The sequence below is a fragment of the Melanostigma gelatinosum genome, assembly GCF_949748355.1.
Source record: "Melanostigma gelatinosum genome assembly, chromosome: 8".
Lineage (NCBI taxonomy): Eukaryota > Metazoa > Chordata > Actinopteri > Perciformes > Zoarcidae > Melanostigma > Melanostigma gelatinosum.
The window spans coordinates 13,688,508-13,710,682 of NC_136641.1; the positions used below are offsets into that span (position 1 = coordinate 13,688,508).

A 22,175-nucleotide genomic window follows, 5' to 3' on the forward strand; every position below is an offset into this window, starting at 1 on the left:
CGGTACACAAACCAAAGTTAAACAGGCGTTAATATTGTTTATTGGGGTCGCTTTTTCAGGGAAAAATGAACGTGCTTGGCTCCATTCCCATTTATGAATGAACGTTGTTGTTGGAAAGGGGCCACTGCTGCTGAAGATGTTTGCTTGAGAGATTAGAAGTGACCGCATCAGTTGCGCGGCACATGAAGGTTGCGTGCTGGGTGCTTTTTGTCCTTGTCAGTCACCATACTTGACATTGCCCTGGGGTCAGTGTGTCAAGTCAGTGGAGTATGATTTGGACTCACTAAGCAGCAGTAACTGACGTTTAGGATTTTCACTCGTCTTAACGTCACTCTCTGCTTTTTTTGAAAACCGTGTCAGCAAAGGGACTGAATGGCAGAGCAGGGGTCTTCAACTATGTTTCTGGCCAAGGACCCCCAAACTGATAGAGAGATGGAGCAGGGAACCCCGACTATATTGTATAAAATTGTGTTTTATATTAAACTGGGCCTAGTGCCATGTATAAACATACCTCTTTCTTGTGCATTCAATAAGTAGAAATATGCTAACGGTATTTACAGGCATTAAACGTATAAGTATTATGTGTGTGCTCATTTGCAATAGTGTTGCGTGTGTCATAGAGCAAAGGTTTGAATCTCCGGGTGAGGCACTCACGCGCTTCCCGTACAAAGAAGAAGCTCTGACACGCAGGTGGTTTAGCTTAAACTCGTAACTAGATGTGTTGTGAAGCGGGTTAGTCCGTGAGATATTGTGTAGCAACCTGCAGGAACAGCACCTTCTCTGTCATGAGAACGGGAGGACTCCCACACACAGTGGCCTCACCCTGGCGTGTGTGTGTGTGAAGATAACTCGTCCCTGAGCAGGACAAGGTCACCTCCTCATGAGAATGCATAAAGAAACAGGGAAATGATAGAACGGGGCTCACAAAACACTGAGAGGAGAGATGCGTGGACCGAGCCCGGACTTTCTGTCTGTTGCTAGGAATACTTAATCAATTCTTGTGTTTTGTGAAACCATAGATCGATGTTTTTTATGCTTTGATGCTTGACTTATTAAATTGTTAATACTTATAGATCGTCTTCTGTTCATCGAATGTAATTCCAATCAAAACGATCTGCGCGGGGTCCTTCTGAAGGTGTAGTCTTTTGGAGTCAGATTATACGGTGGGCTTTTTGCCCGAGGGTAAATCCTCAACATAAGCTATTCAAATAATACACAGATTCATATTGTCATGTTTTTATTTGAAACATGTGCAAGGCACAGTGAGTAGGGTGGCCGTGCCACTGCCATTTATAAACATACCTTGTCAAACGATACCAATGCCAACATCAACATTGTCTGTTAATTGCACGATAATCATGCATACAAGCTATTCAAATAGATGTTTTCATTTTAAACATAAACGTGGAAACGAAAATGAGTGATGGCCTATTAGTGCCACTGCCATGCATAAACATACCTGTTATCTTGCATACAATACTGAACAATTAAAATAATGGACAGAAAAAAATAAATAAAAATCAAACAAAAATTCCGCGGATCCCCTGTTGAAGACCTCAAGTTGCACAACAAAGTGCGCCAGTGTGTCATTGTGTGAGCAATCATGGTTCACTGGTGCTGTTGATTGTGTCATGCCCCTGCTGAAGTTGGTTATGTGTGTGTGTGTGTGTGTGTGTGTGTGTGTGTGTGTGTGTGTGTGTGTGTGTGTGTCAGACTGCAGTGTGAATTATCAATTATGGCTACTTTCACCATCACACATCACATGCATGCCCTTAGGACAGTCAATTATAACTTAATTATTTCCAAGAATGCATTTAAGGAGGACCCAAGTACTGAGGAAAACAGAAATATTCTATTTTTATGGCATAGCCCTAGAGATACCAAGCACAGCCCAACACGAGTACCACGGAGAAGGTGTAAAGCCGAAGCAGCCTTTTATAGTTTGACTACAAATGAATCCAACACGTTTTGCCTGACTGTCAAACTAACAGACACATGAATGAACAGTGGTTTTGTGACGTCCTACCTGACTTGTTCAGCATGTCAACTCAGTGTAATCGGCAATTCAGGTTACACATTGAAAGAATCTGTGCTGGTGATGCACTGGACTGAAGTCAGTTTTATATTTGAAAGAGGCATTTAAATGGAAAATAGGATTTTACCTTTAGTTTCTGTTTTTATGCAATATATGTCAATACTATGTGTGTTCAATTGAGTGTTTATCTATCTATCTTTTTTACAGTACGTGAAATTACAATTGGCTTGAGGTTTGGATGTTATTATTTAGCAACAACCTAAATCTATTCTAAATGTATTAACTAATCTTCCTATGAATTAAAGCTGCGAAGAAGCTTTTTCATGTGTGTTTGTATATATATCTTTTTTTTTAAGTGAATACAAACGTAATTTAATAGTTTCTGAACATGAGCATTTTTTTTTACAGTTAGTTGATTTGATAACAACAATACATTAGTATTAATTACAGCATTATTTGGGGTGCTATGGTTTTTATTCGTATCGTTTTATCAATATAACCACTTAGATGCCACAATGCGTTTTAGGATAATGGAACCACAAAAAAATACATGAAAGGTTTTGAGAAAAAAATAATTTTCTAAAAGCACTAAATTAATTTATGAGATATAGAGTGAGTCATTTTGAATTGAACGTGTTTGCGAATGTGAGTTAAATCTTATAAAAGAAAATAAAGAATCTTAAAATGTTCAGAATTATGCAATACACATCAAAGCGACATGTGTTTTTTAGGTGCATGAATACATTTACAACACTACACAAAAGAAACACAACGACCGCATAAACTGCAGTACCAACATGAAGCTAACTTCCCTCAGGACCGTCAGGAGGGAGGTCCTAATCTAGCAGAGCAGCTGGGAGCATTTTATCACGTGATGCGAGAGATGTTACAGAGCAGCCATCACCCTTTCACCTAATTCATCTGCAGCCTGAAATGGTAAAAGGTAAGACTACAAAGAAACGGAAAACTACGATGGAGTAACTAGGAGAAGCCGCTGAAGCCCGTCTCGTCCGCGCTGTTGTTTCCTAACTTTAACAAGGTTAGCAGTGTGCTTTTCACCCCCTTCTCTCCTCTCTCCTTGTTTTCTGCTCATATGGTGGCCGCCGAGGCGCTTGTTTCGCTTTCTGTGTGTCCCTTTACGTCACATTAACATACTTTTGTATCAAAAACAACACGCGCTACGGGTTGTCGTTTCCCCCAAACGGCCGGTTTGGAACGAGTAACGAGTCGTTGTGTGTGTCCTCGCGCCTCATTAACATCAGCCATGTTGTGGTGCTGTGTATGCTAACACGGGTTGTGCTGCTTGTTGTGTAACAAACGTTTTGAACGCGGTCGAACAGAAGCAATATTCCTAATCAGAGAGCTCCTGTGGGTAGTCGCGCGTGGACGTCCCTTGTTCACACGGCTACCTGGCCCTCGAGCTCATGTGAAGTGTATATAGGCTGCTTTTACGTTAGCTAGCGTGACAAGCTGCTGTAGGTTAACCGGTCCAGAGGGCCTAAACACTCAGGTAAAAGTTTGAGGTGTGACATTATTTAACTTAGACAACAGACACGAGATGTTAACGTCCATTAAGGTTATTATAAGACTGGTTATGATGCTGATTCAACTTTATGGTCATTCTGGAGGCTGTAGTTCTTGGTACTATTGTTTTTTTCAGATATCTTTTATATCCTCATTGATATTATGTATTGTCCAACCAATTTATTTCAGTCTATACCAATTCTGCAGCGCTATATAAACTACACCCTCCAAAATGATCTGTTCACAACTGAACACAAAGTGTCAGCTAAGCCCATTTCATTCCTCAAACATTGTTTCAATTTCTTCATAGGACATAGAAAATATTGTTCTGTAACAGTTTTCTGCATAACCTCTTTGTACAATGGATGACTTTGTCTTTGGTAAACCCTGAGCTTTGTACACTCAGCAGGTCAACAAACAAGCCAGGGCTTAAGTTCAGGTGGGCCTGGTCTAAATGGGGTCTTACAATAGAGACAAGTGTTTCCTTGGCTCAGCAAATCCATCCAGCGAGTCCTTCCTCCTGCATTTTAATAAGCTGCTAACCAAAACCAGGGGCCCAGGAACCCCCCCAACCAGACCAGGCCAGGATCCTAGCCCAAATATATCTCTCCACAAGCCACCTATTATACTACTAATTGCTGTTTGTTTTGAAGTCTGTGGTAAATGTGGGAAGACCTTTTTATTGTTCTGTTACCGGTAGTTTTGATTTACTTAAGCATGTGCATTGTGAGGTGGGTCTTTGCTATAGGGAGAGGAATGGTAAACTTCTGGCTCAAAGTTCAAATTAACATGTTTCCCTCTCCCTGAATGTTGGACAGGCATTGAAAAAGAGATTGTTCACGTTCAGATGCTGGCAACCTGCTGCGTGCTTTTTCTTCCCTCCTGTTTTCCAATCACTGTAGAGACATGACTCATTTAAATGGTTGTTTACTTGCATTAAAATAAAAACCAAAGCACTTCTCAATGAACTCTTGTCTACAATTCAATTAGAGTGGCCTTCCCCAGCAACACAGCTTTTCACATTACACAATGCTCTCTCTTCAGCCGAGCTGCAACACGGGCGAAAGTACGAAGACCAAAGAGCAGCATGTAGTCACAGGTCACCATAAAACAAGGGCCTGACTGGTGACCTGAAGTAGTCCCACTGGCATTCAGCTGGGTTTAAAGTTTCAAATTAAGTGTAAACAGCTTAAGTGTAACAGCTTTAACATTTGGATTCAGGCTCCACACGAAGTGCCCCATGAAAGCTGTGTGTCTATTGTAATGGAGGCGGTGAAGTAAAGCACAGCAGGTATTCAACAGGCCTTTATTGTTCCTGACTCAAAAGAGCTCCGGTCTTGCAGTGTCTCCCTCAAAAGAACATTAAAAAAAAAAAAATGTTTCTAAGCCAGATGTTTTATTACTGCTTTTCCTGTTGCCCTCTGACTAGACAACTATATAATAAGAAATAGCTGGAGTTTTTCCTCTTTTTCCTCTCCTATTTTTGGAGATTGTGGGAATAGTAGCTGAGTAACGTGTCAATGGGATCTACTCTTGTGCGGCTTTTCATGTCCATTATCTTTTGAGAAACCAACTCCATTAGCTGTGTGTGTACATACATCTAATTGTGTTATTCAACATGTGGACATGCACATTTGTGAAATTGTAACCATGCAAATTAAATTTGTTCCATTAAATCAATCAGACGCGATTAATTAGGCCAGTCTGTCCTCTGAACCGATTATGTATAATGGATTGGACTGCAGTCAATAGCAGATATTTTTATGACTTGAGGCAGAAACCTGTTGGTCTTGGTTGGCTCAACGTGATGGTGAACTCAACTGGTAGGTCATACGAGACCAGACAATCTGGCTGCTTTAGATCATCTTCAGATGGCTGCGAGAAAAACATGTCTCACTGATAGTGCACCGTTGCCGTGGTCAGCAGATAAATGATTTCTTCCTGTTGTGTAATGATGGTTATCCGTGTAAATGTTTGTATTTAGGTGTACATCTCAGATTTCACTGCGGCCTTTATGTTTTCTACACCAAACATCACATGAGAACAAAGCCACTTTTGAGGCTGCTTAATAGCCCTGCAGCTAATATCTATTGTCCACTCATGAATCAATCTCGTTAAACCAGTTAATTTACCAGTAAATGTAAACATGTACTGTAACATTAATTGCAGCAGATGTACAATTGTGTCCCAACCAAAGGGCGTGATGAGGATGGCCTCCCTTATGTTGAGCGTGCCGTTGTTTTGTAGGATCTGAATTTAGGGTTTCCTGATTCAAAAATATCTTGGCAATAGATAATTAACTTGTTTGTCTTATCTGCTTTCATCTCTTCTAATCTCTCCAGGTAGGCTTTGAACAACACCTGGTGAGACCTTCGCTGTCTGCAGCTCGTGACGAGAGGAAGCAACAAACCTGCTGCTTGGGTTGCAGGAGCACAGTGGATGAGAGGCTCTGAGGCTGATTACGCCGCCCATTAAGTCTTTGAGGAGGTGGGGGGAGGAGGAGAAAGAGGAGGAGGGAGCTGCTATAACCACCCAGAGCATGGGGCAAAAAGTCCCAGGTGGCATTAAAACCATTGATATGCGGGATCCAGCGTTCAGCCCCCTGAAGCTGGAGCTCCAGGCCCTGAGTCACACCAAGCCGTCTCGACTGGACCTGCTGCTGGACATGCCGCCCGCCGGCGTGGACGTCCAGGTCCAGCACTCGTGGAACAACGACGACCGCTCCCTGAACATCTTCGTCAAGGACGACAACAAGCTGGTGTTTCACAGGCATCCTGTGGCGCAGAGCACGGACGCCGTCAGGGGGCACGTCGGCTACACGAGGGGACTGCATGTGTGGGAGATCAGCTGGGCCATGCGCCAGAGGGGCACGCACGCCGTGGTCGGAGTGGCTTCGAGTGACGCCCCGCTACACTCCGTGGGCTACACGGCTCTGGTGGGCAGCAATGCCGAGTCCTGGGGCTGGGACCTGTGCAGGAGTAAACTCTACCACGACGGCAAGAACCACCCAGGGAAAACCTACCCGGCCTTTCTGGAGCCTGACGACACCTTCATAATACCAGACTCCCTTTTAGTAGTGCTGGACATGGACGAGGGGACTCTGGGTTACATAGTGGACGGACATTATCTAGGCGTGGCATTCAGAGGACTTAAGGGCAGGAAGCTGTACCCTGTGGTGAGCGCCGTGTGGGGACACTGTGAAATAAGAATCCGGTACATAAATGGACTCGATCGTAAGTACAAACTTAACATTTCTCTAAATATTCTGTTGCTCTTTTCTCTCTGCGCCGACAGTGCTTTGCTATCCGTGACGTCTTGTGTCCAGCTCTTACTCAACCAGTGGCAGCTTTTATTAATGCAATAAACAAAGGTGGGACAGCTGAGGGTTTGCCGTACTGTCTAAGCAGGACATGTTCCTGCTGACTTACATCAGAATGGCGGCTTCTCCAGCTGTTATGTAAATCACTTCCTGTGATAACATGACATTATTTGTATTCTTGCTTTGCAGTCCAGAATGCGTGTAAATTAATATTTAACAAAAATCCATGAATTGCCTTTTCTCATATGTGAATGTTTCTGAGTTAACTCAATAACTGTACTTTGCCTTTGTTTTTAAACTAGGCTGTGGCGCCCCCATTATAGATGTCGGTGGTTATGACTTTAAAGACACCCAGTGGTCCTTAATCTTTATGGACAAAGACAAACACGTTTTTAAATGATTTTAAAATGATGGTGAAAGGGCCATGAGCTTTAAATGAGGAAACATAGGTTCTTATCAAAACATGCTGTACTGCCCTCATGTCCCCAAGTGCTGTTTGCTCATTCGATTTTTATGTTCAGCTCAGGGCCCGCGGAAAACAAGCACTACAGATGCAATGATATACATAAAAGCCTGCTTCAATTTGATAGGACATTCTTCTTACTGGGGAAATGTGGTGATGTCAAAGGCGGCTTTGAGTCAGAATGCAGTGTTTGGCACTGCAGCTATAGAATATACAGCAAGTAAGGTTTCCAAAAAAAGTGTATACCGGTAGATACTGAAACTCAGATATTGCACTGCCATGGACATTTGTCAAGACGTCCAGCCCTAAATTTCCATCACGTAAATAGTTTTCTCACAAACCGTCACAAAATAAAAAATATTCTCACTGATTGAATTCAATCAATTCACATAAATGTCATTTATTTTTTCGAAGTTATAGGCGCTATAGAGAGAACTACCTGATGTGACAGACATTTGCTGAATTGAATTTCCTTTAGTTTGATGTTCTCTCGAGTACACACACTCCAGCATCCAGATGTGTTAATACCACCTCCTGGAATGTTGGTCCATTTCGTTACTTGAGAGTGGATTTCACATCTGTGTGAAGTTCCTCCTTGAATAGCCTTCTTCTGTTGGCCATCTTCAGTTATTAGGAGTTTATTAAGAATTCTTATCCTATACTTGAAAGCACAAAACGGCTTAAATGTTTAATATCAAATTGTCTGGAGGCAACAACATTTCTCGTAAATGATTTGTGAATATTTCGGTTAATGTTGTATTTTGCACAAAAAGCCACGTTATGGCCCACAAACCCTCTTGTTGTGATGTTCATGACAATAGAGGATAACTGTTGTAATGCTGTTCCATTTCATATCCGGTCACTTGTGTTCACTTTATGTAAGCTTGGTGTCTGACACATTAGACACCGTCCCTTTAGTTGAGGCGTGACATTAACACACTCCTGAAATGAGGTTCAGCCATTGCGAACACTTAAAACATGCTTCTCCTCACCTCTACCCCACTCTTGTGCCCCCCCCCCCCCCCCCCCCCCCCTCCAGCTGAACCCCTTTCTCTGATGGACCTGTGTAGGCGTTCGGTGAGGGTGGCGTTAGGAAGAGACCGTCTGGGTGAGATCCATAGACTCCCCCTGCCGGCCTCCCTCAAGGACTACCTGCTCTACCAATGACGCCGCCGTTAACGACGCTCTCGGCACACCCTCGTCTCCTTCTCCTGTTTCTCTGGGATTCTTCTGGGGTTGAACCCGTTTGACCACATTGCACGAGCCTCCTGGACTGACTCAGCCTTTAACAAGTGTGCTTCTGTGACAGTGGGTGGACACCTTTTTTTTTGAGTTTCTTATCCTGTTTTTATGACTCTTTGCAAATGTATCCTCAAACTTTATAAAATCAGGAATCACTGAGCGCTATGCACATGCTGAATCCGGACGATGCCCTGACGGTCACCATGTTGGTGTACCCTCCTCCAGTTTTTAGGCTAATGTGGCATTTGTGGTCGGTATCTCTGCTGTGACTTTATTATTATGAATTTCTATCTCGTAGCCCTTTTTTAAATTGAAGTGTTGTTGGTTGTGCTACAACAAAATTTGTGTGATGGAAATTAAACTTTTGAGAGTTGGTGCACTGCCAGCATCTGACCACAAGGTGGCAGCACACACATCTGCACATCCTCTCAAATGATATTCTAACATGGAATCCTAGTTGTTTTTAAGAAATCATGGTTTTTAAATGGATGCTTAATAAATTTGTGGTTCACACAACGCATAAAGGAGATGCTGACCACTCCATGGTGAGTCTGTAGTGCAGCGTGGATGAATGCACTGTGAGGCAGCTGTAGAGCAGCTCCGACCTCTCGCTGTACTCGGGTTTCTCTGATTATGGAAGCGTGCCCCACAGCGTCACCATCAAGGCATCCGACAGGAACGTCCACAGCAGAAATTTTAACGTACGGTTAATGTCACTGTGATTATTTGTAGCATGCATCTGCAGGAAATCTTTCTCAATACAATCACGTCTTTTAAAAAAAAAAATCTTTTCTGTCACTCCTGCTTTTTGTAGTGCCGTCGGTTTCAACCACATGCGGTCGGGCCCAAGAGTGCTGCTTTGTTTTTTTTTGGCATTCACCTAGTCTTGCCATCAGCTGATTTCACTGGTTTGCACATATTCAGCCAGAGAATGGAAACTAACCAATGAAATATCCACTCAAGTGGTTCCTTGTAAGGACATCCTGCTACTATTGGGTCTCACTGGCACATAGCTGAGAACTCTGGCTGTAGTGTTTGTTATTCGACATGTAAAGGGGGGAAAACTATGTAGGTGGGCGGCATTGTGCCTGAATCCACAAACTTCACATTTAGGGCACCATAACAAGAGAAAAAGACAAAGTGCTGCACAAATGTAATAGAAGATCAGATTGCCAATATATTGTCCAATGCCATATCATAGACCTGTTGACTAGTATTTTTAAATGTGCAGACGTTGTCTGTATTCAGCGCGCGGCTGGATGTGGACACACTGTGCCTCAACCTATTTTCTTTGATTGCAACTTCCATTTTATTTGTATTCCCTGTTGTAGATTTGTATGTATCTATTAAAGTTTATTTCAAAGTATATATTGTGTTTTGTGCATTGTACAGGAATCCACTATGACAATGTGACCACGCTACAGGGACAGATGCAATATTAGTTGCTCCATTTAGGCAAAAATCATGCTTCAAATGATGACTTCAAGAGATGATATGGAGGGCCAATTAGCACAGGGCAATGAGTACATGGGGTCCTTTTCAATATGCTAATGTGTCTCCTTGCCTCCTCTCGTCTTAGTCCGGCCTAGGAGAGATGCGAGCGGAAGAGAGGCAAAAGAGCGGAAGAGGCAAAAGAGTTGCGGCAACGAGCATTTAACAGATCAGACATCCTTGCTTCAGAGTTGTCATTTTAAAATGATGCAAATTAAATGTAACGTCTGGCTCAGCAGCATCATTTTATGATCCTTCAGATGAGCATAATAGTGTTCATTGCAACTTGTGAACTTACTATTATTTTGAAATATAAAGATGGATAGAATAGCTTTTATATATTTTATTTCATGAGGCATTACAAATGTTTTAAAAAATGTATTAAAAGTCATCAAGATGAAACGTGACCAAGGAATGTGGTTAGAACAGAGCTTTACGATGCACGATACAAACTGAAGGCAGAAAGTAAGATCAACCATTTGATCATCTAAATAACTACACTTTATGAAAACAAAAGAAGCAGTTTGTAGAGTGATGAAAATTTCAGCAAACGATACACCGGTGTTTCCTCGTTCTCGGCTCCTCCTTTCCGCGATCCTAGTCTCGGCGAGATGCCTTTTAAGGGATTGGAAAACCCTCCAAGCGATGCGAGGAAGCATAAGTTAGCATATTGAAAAGCACCCATGGAGTTTGGTGACCTTACTCAACCTGATCAGTGGTCTAATAGGCCACAATAATTAATAACACCTGTGTGGATGTGCAGGGTCTTTAACCTGTCGAGGTGTGTTTTTCTTTGCATTTCAACAAGTTAATTCAAAGTTGTTTCCTTTGGACATAAAAGGCATTCAAATAAAGATATTAAACAAGAAGTGTAAAATAAAACCCAACGACAAACTGTTTCAGTGCATGCAGAAACGGGCAGGCATTGAATTTGAACACACACACATAGTAGGGGTGTAACGATACGCGTATTCGTATTGAACCGTTCGGTACGAGGCTCACGGTTCAGTACGCATGACGAACCGAATACATTTGAATAAAAATAAAAAAAAACTTTTTTTTATTTTTGAAACCTTTATTTAACCAGGTAGTCACTCAGGTATAGTTCCATCATTGTTCAAAGTCAAAGAATAACTTTATGATGTTAGTTGTAATGAATAAATATATTTTAAAATCAAGTACATTTCTCTGGCATTTATAGTTTTCTACTGTACCGAAACGTACCGAACCGTGGCTCCACTGTATCGTACCGAACCGTGAATTTTGTGAACCATTACACCCCTAACGCATAGTATTCACCATACAAACGTCTTTAACTGCTCTTGGCCTCTGAGCTGAACGACACTATTTATACAAAACTAAGCTGTTTTAGTCCAGACAGAGTCGATGGAAAACAGATTTCAGGAACAGAATAATTTGACCCCTGACTTTGGGACCATACAGGAGGACCCTCTTTAGATGTTCTTTCCAGAAGGGAACTCCTTCCTGTCTGAAAGCCCGTGAGATGTTGAGCCACAACTTACGGTTGCTATATGTCCTCTGCTCTAAAACTCGTTTCCTCCTTGCTTGCTGCTTCTATTTTATTTACAGTTCTTACAGTGCATTTTATGCATAGATTCAATTTATTTCCTTTTATTATTTGTGTCTTGTGAATGTAGTTCGGAAATACTGTGAAGAATGTTCCCAAGCAACCAGCTACATGTGATGAATACAATACACGTTTAAAAGAATAAAATGGCGCAAACTATCCCTTCAAAAAGGTTATAAGCTAATTACAAAGCAGTATCTAAATAGCAGGGATGTTATAGTACATTGGGTTACACTAAGTTGCAAAACAGAAATAAGCATACACACTTTAAAAACACCTTAATCACACTTTAAACTTTAAAATAATGCAGAGTAAAGTAGATATGAGACCATCTTGACTACCTCGTTTTTGTATCGTAAAATGTTAGTGAATGTTGTCAATCAAAAAATATTGGCAGACTAGCAGACTCCCCCTGAGATACCACAGGAGGTAAGGCAAACAAGTTCTAAGCTTTCGAAATTAAATATATTTCACTGTACTTTAGCCCGGCACCAGTGGAAACAAATACTGATGGGAGCAGGGGGGGGGGGGGTCTCTCTCACTGTTGCACCACTCTCCAATTACTTTTGACAGTTTCGCTGATACAGTAAGTGAGGCACTTTAATCCTTGCAATGGTTTAGCTTTTTATATGAGGCACAGGATTAGGTTCAGCTAAATGTATTTGCACACACATACACACATGTTGTGTTCAGCAGCTGACTCAAAGAAACAGAGTGTTTTTTTTAAGTACCCAGCAACCCCAATGGGATCTAAGTTGCAGCTGTAATTTAACAATGCCAGTTGTTCAAAAATAACATTATAATGGATTAAAAAATGCATTTAAGTGACAAGAGAAATAAAGCTAAATGCAGAGCTGTTCTCCAGCTGTATGTTTCATATTTGGTCACATGGTGTCAGCATTTCCACTATAAAACCATAACAACCAGTGAAGATCATCTGGTCTCATTGAGCATTAATTCCTTGTGTGACTGAGAATCGGTGGTGAAATAAGTATTCAGATCCTTTACTTAAGAAAGAGTACCAATACAACAATGTAGAAGTACTCCGTTACACGTCCTGCATTCGAGATTTTACTTGTTAGACTTTTTAGAAACAAATGTAGGCCTCCTGAAAGTATCACAGTCAAAGTACTCCTTGCCCTTTGGACTGATCTCATAATATAAATGCAACAATGTGTAAGCAGCTTTGTACAGGTCTAGCTGGTCGAGGTGGAGGTGGTTATAGGTGATGAGATGATTTATGGTGCAGGAAAGAAGAAAAAGCAAAGTCCTGCTCAACACATTTGTGTAGCACATTCCATAAATATCTCAAATTTGTACTTAAAGTTAATCGTTAAGATTTCAGCGCTGGTGGATTTAGAATTTCTATTTGAGTGAAAACAAAGAAAATGTGCTTTGAGTTTAGCAGTGTGGAGTCTTGGGCTGTGTCTGAAATTCCATATTAACATGCTATTTTTCAGCATTGTGTGCGTAAAAACTGTAATACAGCAGTTTTTCCGGGGAATGTCGCCACAGACACCTCGTTCTAAATACGTTCATCAGTAGGCCGTAGGCTCAATCCCCATTGTGTTACCTCCTTCAGCGGTACACAGGGATTTATGAGACGTTTATTTCAATGAAAATCTTCCAGTTTGCCATTTTAAAGCTACTACAAAGAACTTTAAGTTTGTGTTAGTTTTGACGGTCCCCATGGACAAAAGCATTACTGTTACTGAGCACCCTTTTACTGCAGCAGAGTCGGATAGAAGGCCCCTCGCAGACCTGCTCCCGGTTGTTGGCTCCCAGCGGGGACTGGCGCAGCAGCGAGGTAATGCTCTGCTCCTGGCCGGAGGAGGAGCTGCTGAGGAGGAACGAAGCCGGATCTGGGGCTCTTTGCTGCTTGAGGCCCTGCTCGAGTCTGAACTGAAGGAGTTTCTGGTGAACCTGTGCAATTTTGTCTGATTATGCGCATAATCTGATCTAGTGGCACCAGTGATGAGCATTGAGAAAAACTATATGGCCAATCTTCTCACTGGTGGTCTTGTTTACTTGTGTGGAGACCTAAGTACTAAATTGAGACTGTTTTATAACCAGTTAAAAGTTCCTCACAGTAACTTCAAGTACAATACTGAAGTAAATGTACAAAGTTACTTTAACTTTAAAATACATTTGCCAGTTGAAAGTTCAATTACATGAGCATTTCATGTTGGTATGACTCATATAAAGGGCACCCAAAACCTGTTTTGCAATAAGTGAAATGCACTTCATTGCTCAAGCACATGTTTGTTCATGTTAATAATGTAGGCCTATATAACACGCGATGACAAACCTGTGTTATGATTTCAAACAGGACAAAAGGAAAGTGCGGCTGGTTTGACGAGACAAATTTGATATCATGACAAAGATGTTGTTGCACAGACAAAAGAACAAACAAAGTGCGATTATTTTTTTGTAGATGTATAGCCTCAACAGGGTGACAGCATACCAACTTGTATTTCTCACCGCTCATTGGTGTACAGCACATCCCATAACATCACCTGTCTATTATGTCACACAGTCAGGCATGGAGTCATATTTCAATAAAACCAAAGGCCCTGTTGTTCTGAGATCTTTCTAAAAAACCTTTCTAAAAGGATGTGACCATCCATTTCTTATCAGAGTAGGAACAGCCACTAATAGTTTGATGGAAAGTCAAAAAAGACCGTTCCCAACCAGACTTCACTGAGAAACCTTTTTTCTCAGTTTCATAAAGTTTTTATTCTCATTATGTCGCATTCTTATTATTCATATCTACTTCAAAAGTGAAGTGTGAAAAAAGAATCTCGTGTTTTTTAGTTAAAAAAACGTTTTTGAAGACATTTTTGTCTCTATATTTCGTGATACCTCATTTTAAGACGAATTAATTGAATACTAGTTGTCGTGCAGAGTGAAAGTCGTTTATTTTACACTGAAACCAGTGAAGGTCAGGAGGAACTCTGAGGTACAAAGTGTTGTTCTCCTGTTGTTTTGTTCATCTTTGTTGCTGGTAATAATTGGCCATCGACATGAGAGAAAAGACCAATCGCTTACGCACGTAGCCCTACGTCACGGACAACACCCCCGTCCGGCCCCCTGACGTAAACTGTGAGCAGTTCCTGAGGTCAACCACTGCCGCTCCACCGAGCTGGGTAGAGACAGACACACACTCACGCGGGGATCATACAGCCGTTGTTCTTCTCCTTCTTTTTGAACAAGCGACACGACACAAGTATGGTGGCTGTTTGAAAAAGAAAAGGATGGCACAGAAAGACACTCTGCTGAATCTCTTTGCAGGGGGGTAAGTCTCATTAATGTTACTGCTTCTAACCAGAGCAACGTTATTAATAGCTCAGAGGTTCATGTAACACGACCTTGGGTTATGCGATGTTTGTCACATAAGTACCTTTGAGTACCCACGTATAAATGACTCGCTAATCTAACGCATTCTCGGTATTAGAGAGTCAGCATGCTAACCGGGTATCCGAGCTAGCTCGTGTTAGCATAGCACAATCTGCCGCATTCAACACAGGAGACGTTGGTTTGTTTGACTACGTTCTTAAGTATGCTGTAAACGGACAATACGAAATAACTCGCTACAACATTAACTTCTTCATCTTAAACTAGTTATTAAATAACGTTGTTGTCGTGGAGAAAGAGCCCGCGGTACATCCGTGCGGACGTTTGCTAACACCTGCTAGCTACAGTTAGCTAGCGAGATAACGCTGTTAAATGTGTCTGGTCTGGAAGGTCGTATTCGTGTTGTGAGTTACAACGCGATGCAAGATGACACACTGCGTTAGAACTGACGCTAATCTGTGTAATACAAGACTGTGAAGGTGGCGCGGTCATAAGAAATGCCGGCGGGCTTTAGCTAACGTTAACTGTATGCGATGTCCTTTGCGTTATGCAACGTTTAAAGTGGAGACGTCCATGCTGGCGATGCTAGCCAAACTCCTCATAATGACATTAAGGCCTGTGAGTCGCGTTTAAAAAGCACCGGCTTCTTAAAATGACGCCATTTCACCCGTGAAATGTTATAATGAGCTTTTAAGTTAGCTAACTCAACTCAGTTTGGCGAAACGAGTCAACTGTATAATAAGACGACGATGATGGTGATGTTGACTGCTTTGTTTAACAGGCAGTCTTAAAACGTCCAGTATGTGGAACCTTAGAGAGATGTGTGTATACCTCTCGAGGTAACGATTACTCTAAACCAGTCGAACTCGTAGAGCAGCCTGTGGTCGACATACTAACGACCGCAATACGTAAAGCACACAATGTAGTACAAACACACTCCTTTTCAGAGGGCCCACTCTCTTGCATTCGCAGCCAGGATTTCTTAACAGGTCATGGCCACGACAATTCAACACCGCATTGTGTCATCATAGTTGCATGTTTTTGTTTGTCAAATTAGATCATGGAACATCCTGCAACACTGAGTATAATTCCATGTAATTCAACAACAAAGCACTCGGGTATGGGCGGGCAGGTGTTACATAATCATTGATGTAATTGTGTCAGGTGTTCCTTTTGCTGAGATGGTTGACTCTCTCATCACAGCACAACCGGTATGGAGACATAGTCTGATCACTTCGAAGCTTGTCACCGATATGTTTACAGACACAGTTGATAAAATATGTACAAATTTGAACTGTATATAACTAAATGAATACATTTGTTATACTGGAATAGGAAAACTGCTATAAAAAAACAGGCACATGACTCCGTCCAAGTGCAATTACAGCGTCTGAGCCATAAAACCCTCTGCACCAGATGTGTTGGGTTAACTCTGAGTATTTCCATTGCACAGCCAGAGACCGGTCTTTGACCATACTTGTTCATTGAGCTCGGCCATAGCTCCTCGGCTTTATGATGGAAGAACACTCTGCTCAGTCAGAGCCAGTATGAGTATCCTTGCAAATAGAAAACCCACTCTACTTAGGCTACGTTCATGTATTTGCTTGTTCAATGTAAAACAATCGAAAGTCCATAATCCTTACTTTTATGTATTATTATCAATTTGCAGATGTAGTGGTACGGTGGGAGCCATCGTGACCTGCCCCCTGGAGGTGTTGAAAACACGGTTGCAGTCTTCTGGTCTCGCCCTTCGACCCGTCTTCCAGGTCCATCTGGGCACCCTCAGCGGCACTGGAGTTATTCGACCGGGTACAGTTACTCCAGGGCTTCTTCAGGTCCTACGGTAAGATGTTTGTCTTTGATGTGTTTGCTGTTACTTGAGGTAATTTCATTTTTCTCACTGCAAACAAAGGTACACACAGTTGCACTTTGTCTTTAGTGGGACTACCCTAAAGGGACTGTCATTATTGTAAGATGGCTACCCATTATAGTTACAAGTTAGAGTTTTACCCTGCAAAGACCTCAACGTTTAAGCATAACTGATGTGTTGACATTACGAATTATAATATATATGTATATGCAATATATATATTTTGGAATAGTTGTATTAAGTCTTGTGCTGTTCTTTTGATTTAGTCCATGAAATTACTTTGGTCTTAAAATTCAGACCTCAAATCCTACATAACGTGAGGATCTGGACCCTCCTGTTTGGTGTCTTTAAACAGCTGTTTGTGGCACATTGTGTGCCACCAGGCCTTATGCGTTCTTTTGGTGTGTTGTCCATGGAAGTAGCATTTTTATGACTCTGCGTAGGTTGGTAAGAACTAAAAGCAGCCCCGGTGGGCCAAGACGAGGAAGGGGAGGTTTTATCCAGGGTGCTCAGTCAGAGTCGTATTACACTAGAGGGCTGGACTGGTCAGCTGTTTACATTATATATATGTATATATGTATGTATGTATGTATGTTTCAAAAGCCCCAAACAATTATATCTACACATTTTCTTGTAAACTTACCTTAGTTGATACAATTAGATTTTTCAGAGCTGTTATGGAATTGTCTTTGTATTTACAGACTTATATTTATGCAAAACTATTTCTAAGCATAAAACCTCTTCTCCGAGTGATTGAAACCTCAGTAGTGAGCACTGCATTGTTGTGTTTAAACTCATTGTTGTTGAGGTGTCTGGGTATCAGTGAGAGAAGGGTGGAATGCGTGCACACTGCTTGAGAGACAGGTTCGCATTACAGACACCAACACAAATTGCAGTTTCACCCTCTCCCTCTGCGTAGCCCCAGACAGACCTGAATATCATCTGGCGAGTGAAGAAGTTCACTCCCTACAAAGAGTTAAAAAAAAACCTTGTGGGGACGTGACCGGCCACTACAGAGAGGTCTGGGTCTCATGTACACACTTGGTTAAACCGGCTCAAGTGAACAGAACTGGGGAAACACTTCGCTGCAGGAGCCATCGTACTCATTCCATAATAGAAGCGGTGGGGTCAGTCCTACACTGACCTTTTCTGTAACATATGTAGAAACAGCTGAATATGAATAAAACCTGTGAATATATGTAAACTCAAATATTAGTGTTTTGATTGGTGGTTTTCTTTTGTTTCAGGTCTATACTAGAAAAAGAGGGACCAAGATCACTTTTCCGTGGTCTGGGGCCGAATCTTGTTGGTGTGGCCCCCTCAAGGTACAGTTGAATCAGTGTCTGCACTCAGTCTCGCCACCATCCTCACCCATTGCAGTTTTATTTAACAAAGACCTGACACTATGCCAGTCTCTGTGTTAATGATACCTGCCAGTTGGGATACAGGTTATTGATGACACACATTGAAGTGATACTCAAAAACAATAAACAAAGCAGAGGCCAAGAAGGCGGCAGAGTGTGTTTCTCTCTGTAAAGTCTGTTTTGATGTGGCAGGGCTCTTCAGAGTGCATTAATGCACAGCTGCTAACCAAAGATGACAAAAAAGCAGGAGGCTGTGTTTATATTTTAACTTTAATGGCTGAAAGCATTAACTGGCTGTATAAACCCCAGCCTCACAGACTTCTTTGGGTCAGCTGTTTGGTTTTTGTAGGCTACAGCGTGTGTCAACAAGAGTCCTCTGTACTTGTTTTTGATCAAACTTAACATAAAATACAAAAAAGGAACTGTTTGTTTAACTCTGACACTAAAGTATCGTACATGGTTCTGACGATGGCTTGATAATAACTGATCTGCCTTACGTCAAAACAAAAGTTCAATATTATGTAGGTACATCTTGTTTCATTTTCACCGTTGTTTATTTTGTAGTGTCAACAAACAGTCTGGACGTTGGCATGTTTTCTCGTGGTTCATAATCTAAACTCAATAAAACCGTAAAATGAACAGTCCTGATGCATTTGCCATAAAATGTTGATTTAGAGTTTGAGACTCCGTCAAACTGAAAAAGGTTCGTAGGTTACATTTGCTTTCCCCACATGGTTAATGAGTAGCCGCAGCATGATCCTTCGCCCAGTGATTCCACTGTCACTCCATTCCACTGGCCAGCTTGCACAGGCTCACTTTCAGGGCAGCTCTGTGGGCATCTGTGGTGCTTATTCAGCCCATTCTGGTGCAGTGGCAGTTTGTTCCAGAAGTAGAGGGAACAGGCATTGGCAAACAGACTGCTCTGGATGCACTCTGTCAAAGGCCAACACAAGTCCAAATGGACTCTTTTTGCAGAATTGCCAAGTTCACATATTGAAATGCATTCATTTAATCACTGCGTTCTAATTCTTTATAGCTACTTCTGTGTAGAGTCCTCACCCGTTTGTTCTCTGTGTTTCAGAGCCATTTACTTTGCTGCGTACTCGAAAGCTAAAGAGACGTTCAATGGGCTGTTCGTCCCTAATAGTGGAGTGGTGCACATGTCCTCTGCTGGTGTTGCAGGTGAGCAGTCTGCATGTTAGCCTTTGTTTACATGTTCATAAACAGCTGTAACATGTAATGCAATCCAGGGCCCTGCAAAAACAGTATTGCTAAAGCGTATGCTTAGACCCTGTGGATGACATAACAGAATGCTTCCATAGTTTTTTTGAATATAAAAACAAACATTGTAGACTTGAAAAGGTCAATCATTACAAGGCTAATATTTCTGACTGCAGCATTTTTTTATTTTATTTTTTACAGATGTTTTGAGTTACATTGAGGGGATGAAATTAATCGTATATTGAACTGCAGTGTAAAACTGAATGTGCTTCTTGGCCCCTCTGCTCTCAGCTTTCGTTACTAACTCTCTGATGAACCCCGTCTGGATGGTCAAGACCAGAATGCAGCTGGAGAAAAGGTGTGTACACTCCTAATTTCACCTATCATGTGTGTACTCGTATTTGAGCTCTAGTGTTCTGCGTTAGAGCTGTGTAGAACAATCTGACTTATTTTGTGGTAAATTACTCCATATCATGTGACCTTTAACAGACCTCCACGGTGGTGTCCTTGTGCAGTTTGTGAGACTGAGCATGTGACCCGGCTCCATAAATACACAGTGCTGACGCACTGTCCTGCGTGCAGAAGAAGAGTCTATATTTACACTACAGAGTACAGGGCAGTTGTATCATGTGAGGGCTCAGTGAGTCATGTGAGGACTGATCGGTCTGTAAAGAACACCTGTCCTGTGGCACAGAATTCAGTGAAAACTATACTAGATACTCATTTCTCAAAGGGCTGAAAGTTGATGAATCACTTGGGCAATAAACAGATAAGATGATCATTAACAGTTAGAATAGCTGTTGTTTCAACCTTTCCACCAAACGTGATTTTGGCACTGATGATTCTGACCGTTTCTCCTCTTTAGAGCCAGAGGAGAGAAGAAGATGAATGCACTGCAGTGCGCCCGATATGTTTACAAAACGGAAGGAATTCGGGGCTTCTACCGAGGCTTGACTGCATCTTATGCTGGCATCTCGGAGACCATGATCTGCTTCCTCATCTACGAGACACTGAAGAAACGCCTTGCCGAGCGCCAATTCGCCTCCTCAAATGGTGAAAAGGAGAAAGGGGCATCTGACTTCCTGGGTCTGATGATGGCTGCTGCTTTTTCAAAGGGTTGTGCGTCCTGCATAGCCTATCCACACGGTAAACACTAACATCCGTTGTTTGTCTCTTGCAACACAACAACCTAATTTCAGGGAGATGTATTTGTCTAGATGACTAATACTTTTTTTTGTCTCCACAGAGGTAATTCGGACAAGGCTGCGGGAGGAAGGCAGCAAGTACAAGTATTTCTTCCAGACGGGGAGGTTAATAGCTGTGGAGGAAGGCTATGCAGCTTTTTATAGAGGACTCGTTCCACAGCTAATTAGACAAATCCCCAACACAGCCATCGTCCTCTCCACGTATGAACTCATTGTCCATCTTCTTGGAGAATCAAAGTGAAGAAAAAATGCTGGATAGTTGGGATCCTGATGCCACACAAAACCCCAAAACCTGCTGGGCAAAAGACTTTTGAAAATGCAGTACATACATTTTATTTAATGTGGTGCTACAGAGACTTTTATGGTGGAGCTGAAGCAGGTTGTACTGTTATCCAAAGAGCTAAACACGTTTTTTTATTGAAAGCTTGTTTGAGTTCATCAAAACCACTGAAGAAGTCATGGTACTTAAATTAAAACTCCAAACCTGTGGAAAAAAAGGTTGTCTTCTTAGAGAACTAGTGTTAAGTTAACTAAATTATTGTATATTTTGTTCTGTTATGGCATTGTTTGTTCCCTTTTTATCAGTGGTAAATGTACCAGCAGACATGATTGCACAGGTTGACTCTTTTGGTAATTCAGATGAAGTGCTACTATTAGTGCTGCTCCTTGAAATGTAATGACCACCAATCATTTTGAGTTTTTCTGTTCAACAAATTCACTGGTTTTGAAGTTTGATTTACAGAGAAATGTATCATATTTTTCATTAATATATATATATATCCAAGAATACTTGCATGCAGGCTTATCTGTATGTGTTCTTTGTGGGAAAAAGATAGTCCCCTTTTACAATACAATGAGAACTTGGATGCCTATTTGACCAATGGCTCAATAAAATGCACCAAGAAACAATATCAGTTATTCACCCAAATACTGCAGAAATTATTTCATTTTTGCAAAAATGTACCATTACTGTGATGAAAGCACAAGGACTAGTTGGCTGGTTCTGTTCTGAAGTCCAAATATTCTGTTTGATTTAATTGAGAATTTGTGTTTAGTGATGACGGCGAGATTTTGCTGAAAAATATTTTTGGAGGAAAAAAAGGTCTTCGGAGCTTTCTTAAAGGAATTCATCCCGCTTTTAGGATTATTCTAAATGTCTCCAACCTAAAACGTGCAGTACAAACTCTGCTCTCTATTTGAAACATGCTTTATGCTTTATGATGTGTTTTCTGTTCACTGTCGTCCAGTTAATTTAGGTTGCTGACATTGTGTTACCTTTATTTAGTAATGGCTGCCTCACATCTTCCACATACGTCTATAAAACAGAATCACCCCGTGGATATTTTTGTACTTATTTTTACAACTTTGAATCAGTAGAGCATCTTTTATCACCTTGAGCAAGATGAAAAAAAACATTATTTGATGCCAAGGTGAAAGGAAATGTGTACACATTGCGCTAAATTAAGTACAAATATAAATTGGATGCAGAAGTATTCACG

General features: G+C 41.5%; 2 protein-coding genes across 2 annotated transcripts; both read left to right on the forward strand.

The window, feature by feature from the left end:
- The first annotated feature begins 2,934 nt into the window (after positions 1–2,934).
- spsb1 (splA/ryanodine receptor domain and SOCS box containing 1) lies at positions 2,935–9,940 on the forward strand. The gene is made up of 3 exons (XM_079273015.1): positions 2,935–3,074; positions 5,902–6,792; positions 8,381–9,940. The coding sequence occupies exons 2-3, from the start codon at positions 6,099–6,101 to the stop codon at positions 8,506–8,508; spliced, it is 822 nt and encodes a 273-aa protein (XP_079129141.1). The 5' UTR covers positions 2,935–3,074; positions 5,902–6,098; the 3' UTR covers positions 8,509–9,940.
- Positions 9,941–14,806: 4,866 nt separating this feature from the next.
- slc25a33 (solute carrier family 25 member 33) lies at positions 14,807–21,973 on the forward strand. The gene is made up of 7 exons (XM_079274127.1): positions 14,807–14,957; positions 16,686–16,859; positions 18,134–18,211; positions 19,332–19,432; positions 19,763–19,829; positions 20,337–20,617; positions 20,718–21,973. Exons 1-7 carry the CDS (start codon positions 14,917–14,919, stop codon positions 20,915–20,917), a joined length of 942 nt encoding a protein of 313 aa, XP_079130253.1. The 5' UTR covers positions 14,807–14,916; the 3' UTR covers positions 20,918–21,973.
- Positions 21,974–22,175: the final 202 nt, after the last annotated feature.

Coding starts and splice junctions, on each gene's coding strand:
- spsb1 (XM_079273015.1), top strand. CDS start 6,099: ATGGGGCAAAAAGTCCCAGGTGGCATTAAAACCATTGATATGCGGGAT. Junction 6,793..8,380: donor GTACATAAATGGACTCGATC/GTAAGTACAAAC, acceptor CCCCCCCTCCAG/CTGAACCCCTTTCTCTGATG.
- slc25a33 (XM_079274127.1), top strand. CDS start 14,917: ATGGCACAGAAAGACACTCTGCTGAATCTCTTTGCAGGGGG. Junction 14,958..16,685: donor CTGAATCTCTTTGCAGGGGG/GTAAGTCTCATT, acceptor ATCAATTTGCAG/ATGTAGTGGTACGGTGGGAG. Junction 18,212..19,331: donor GTTGGTGTGGCCCCCTCAAG/GTACAGTTGAAT, acceptor TCTGTGTTTCAG/AGCCATTTACTTTGCTGCGT.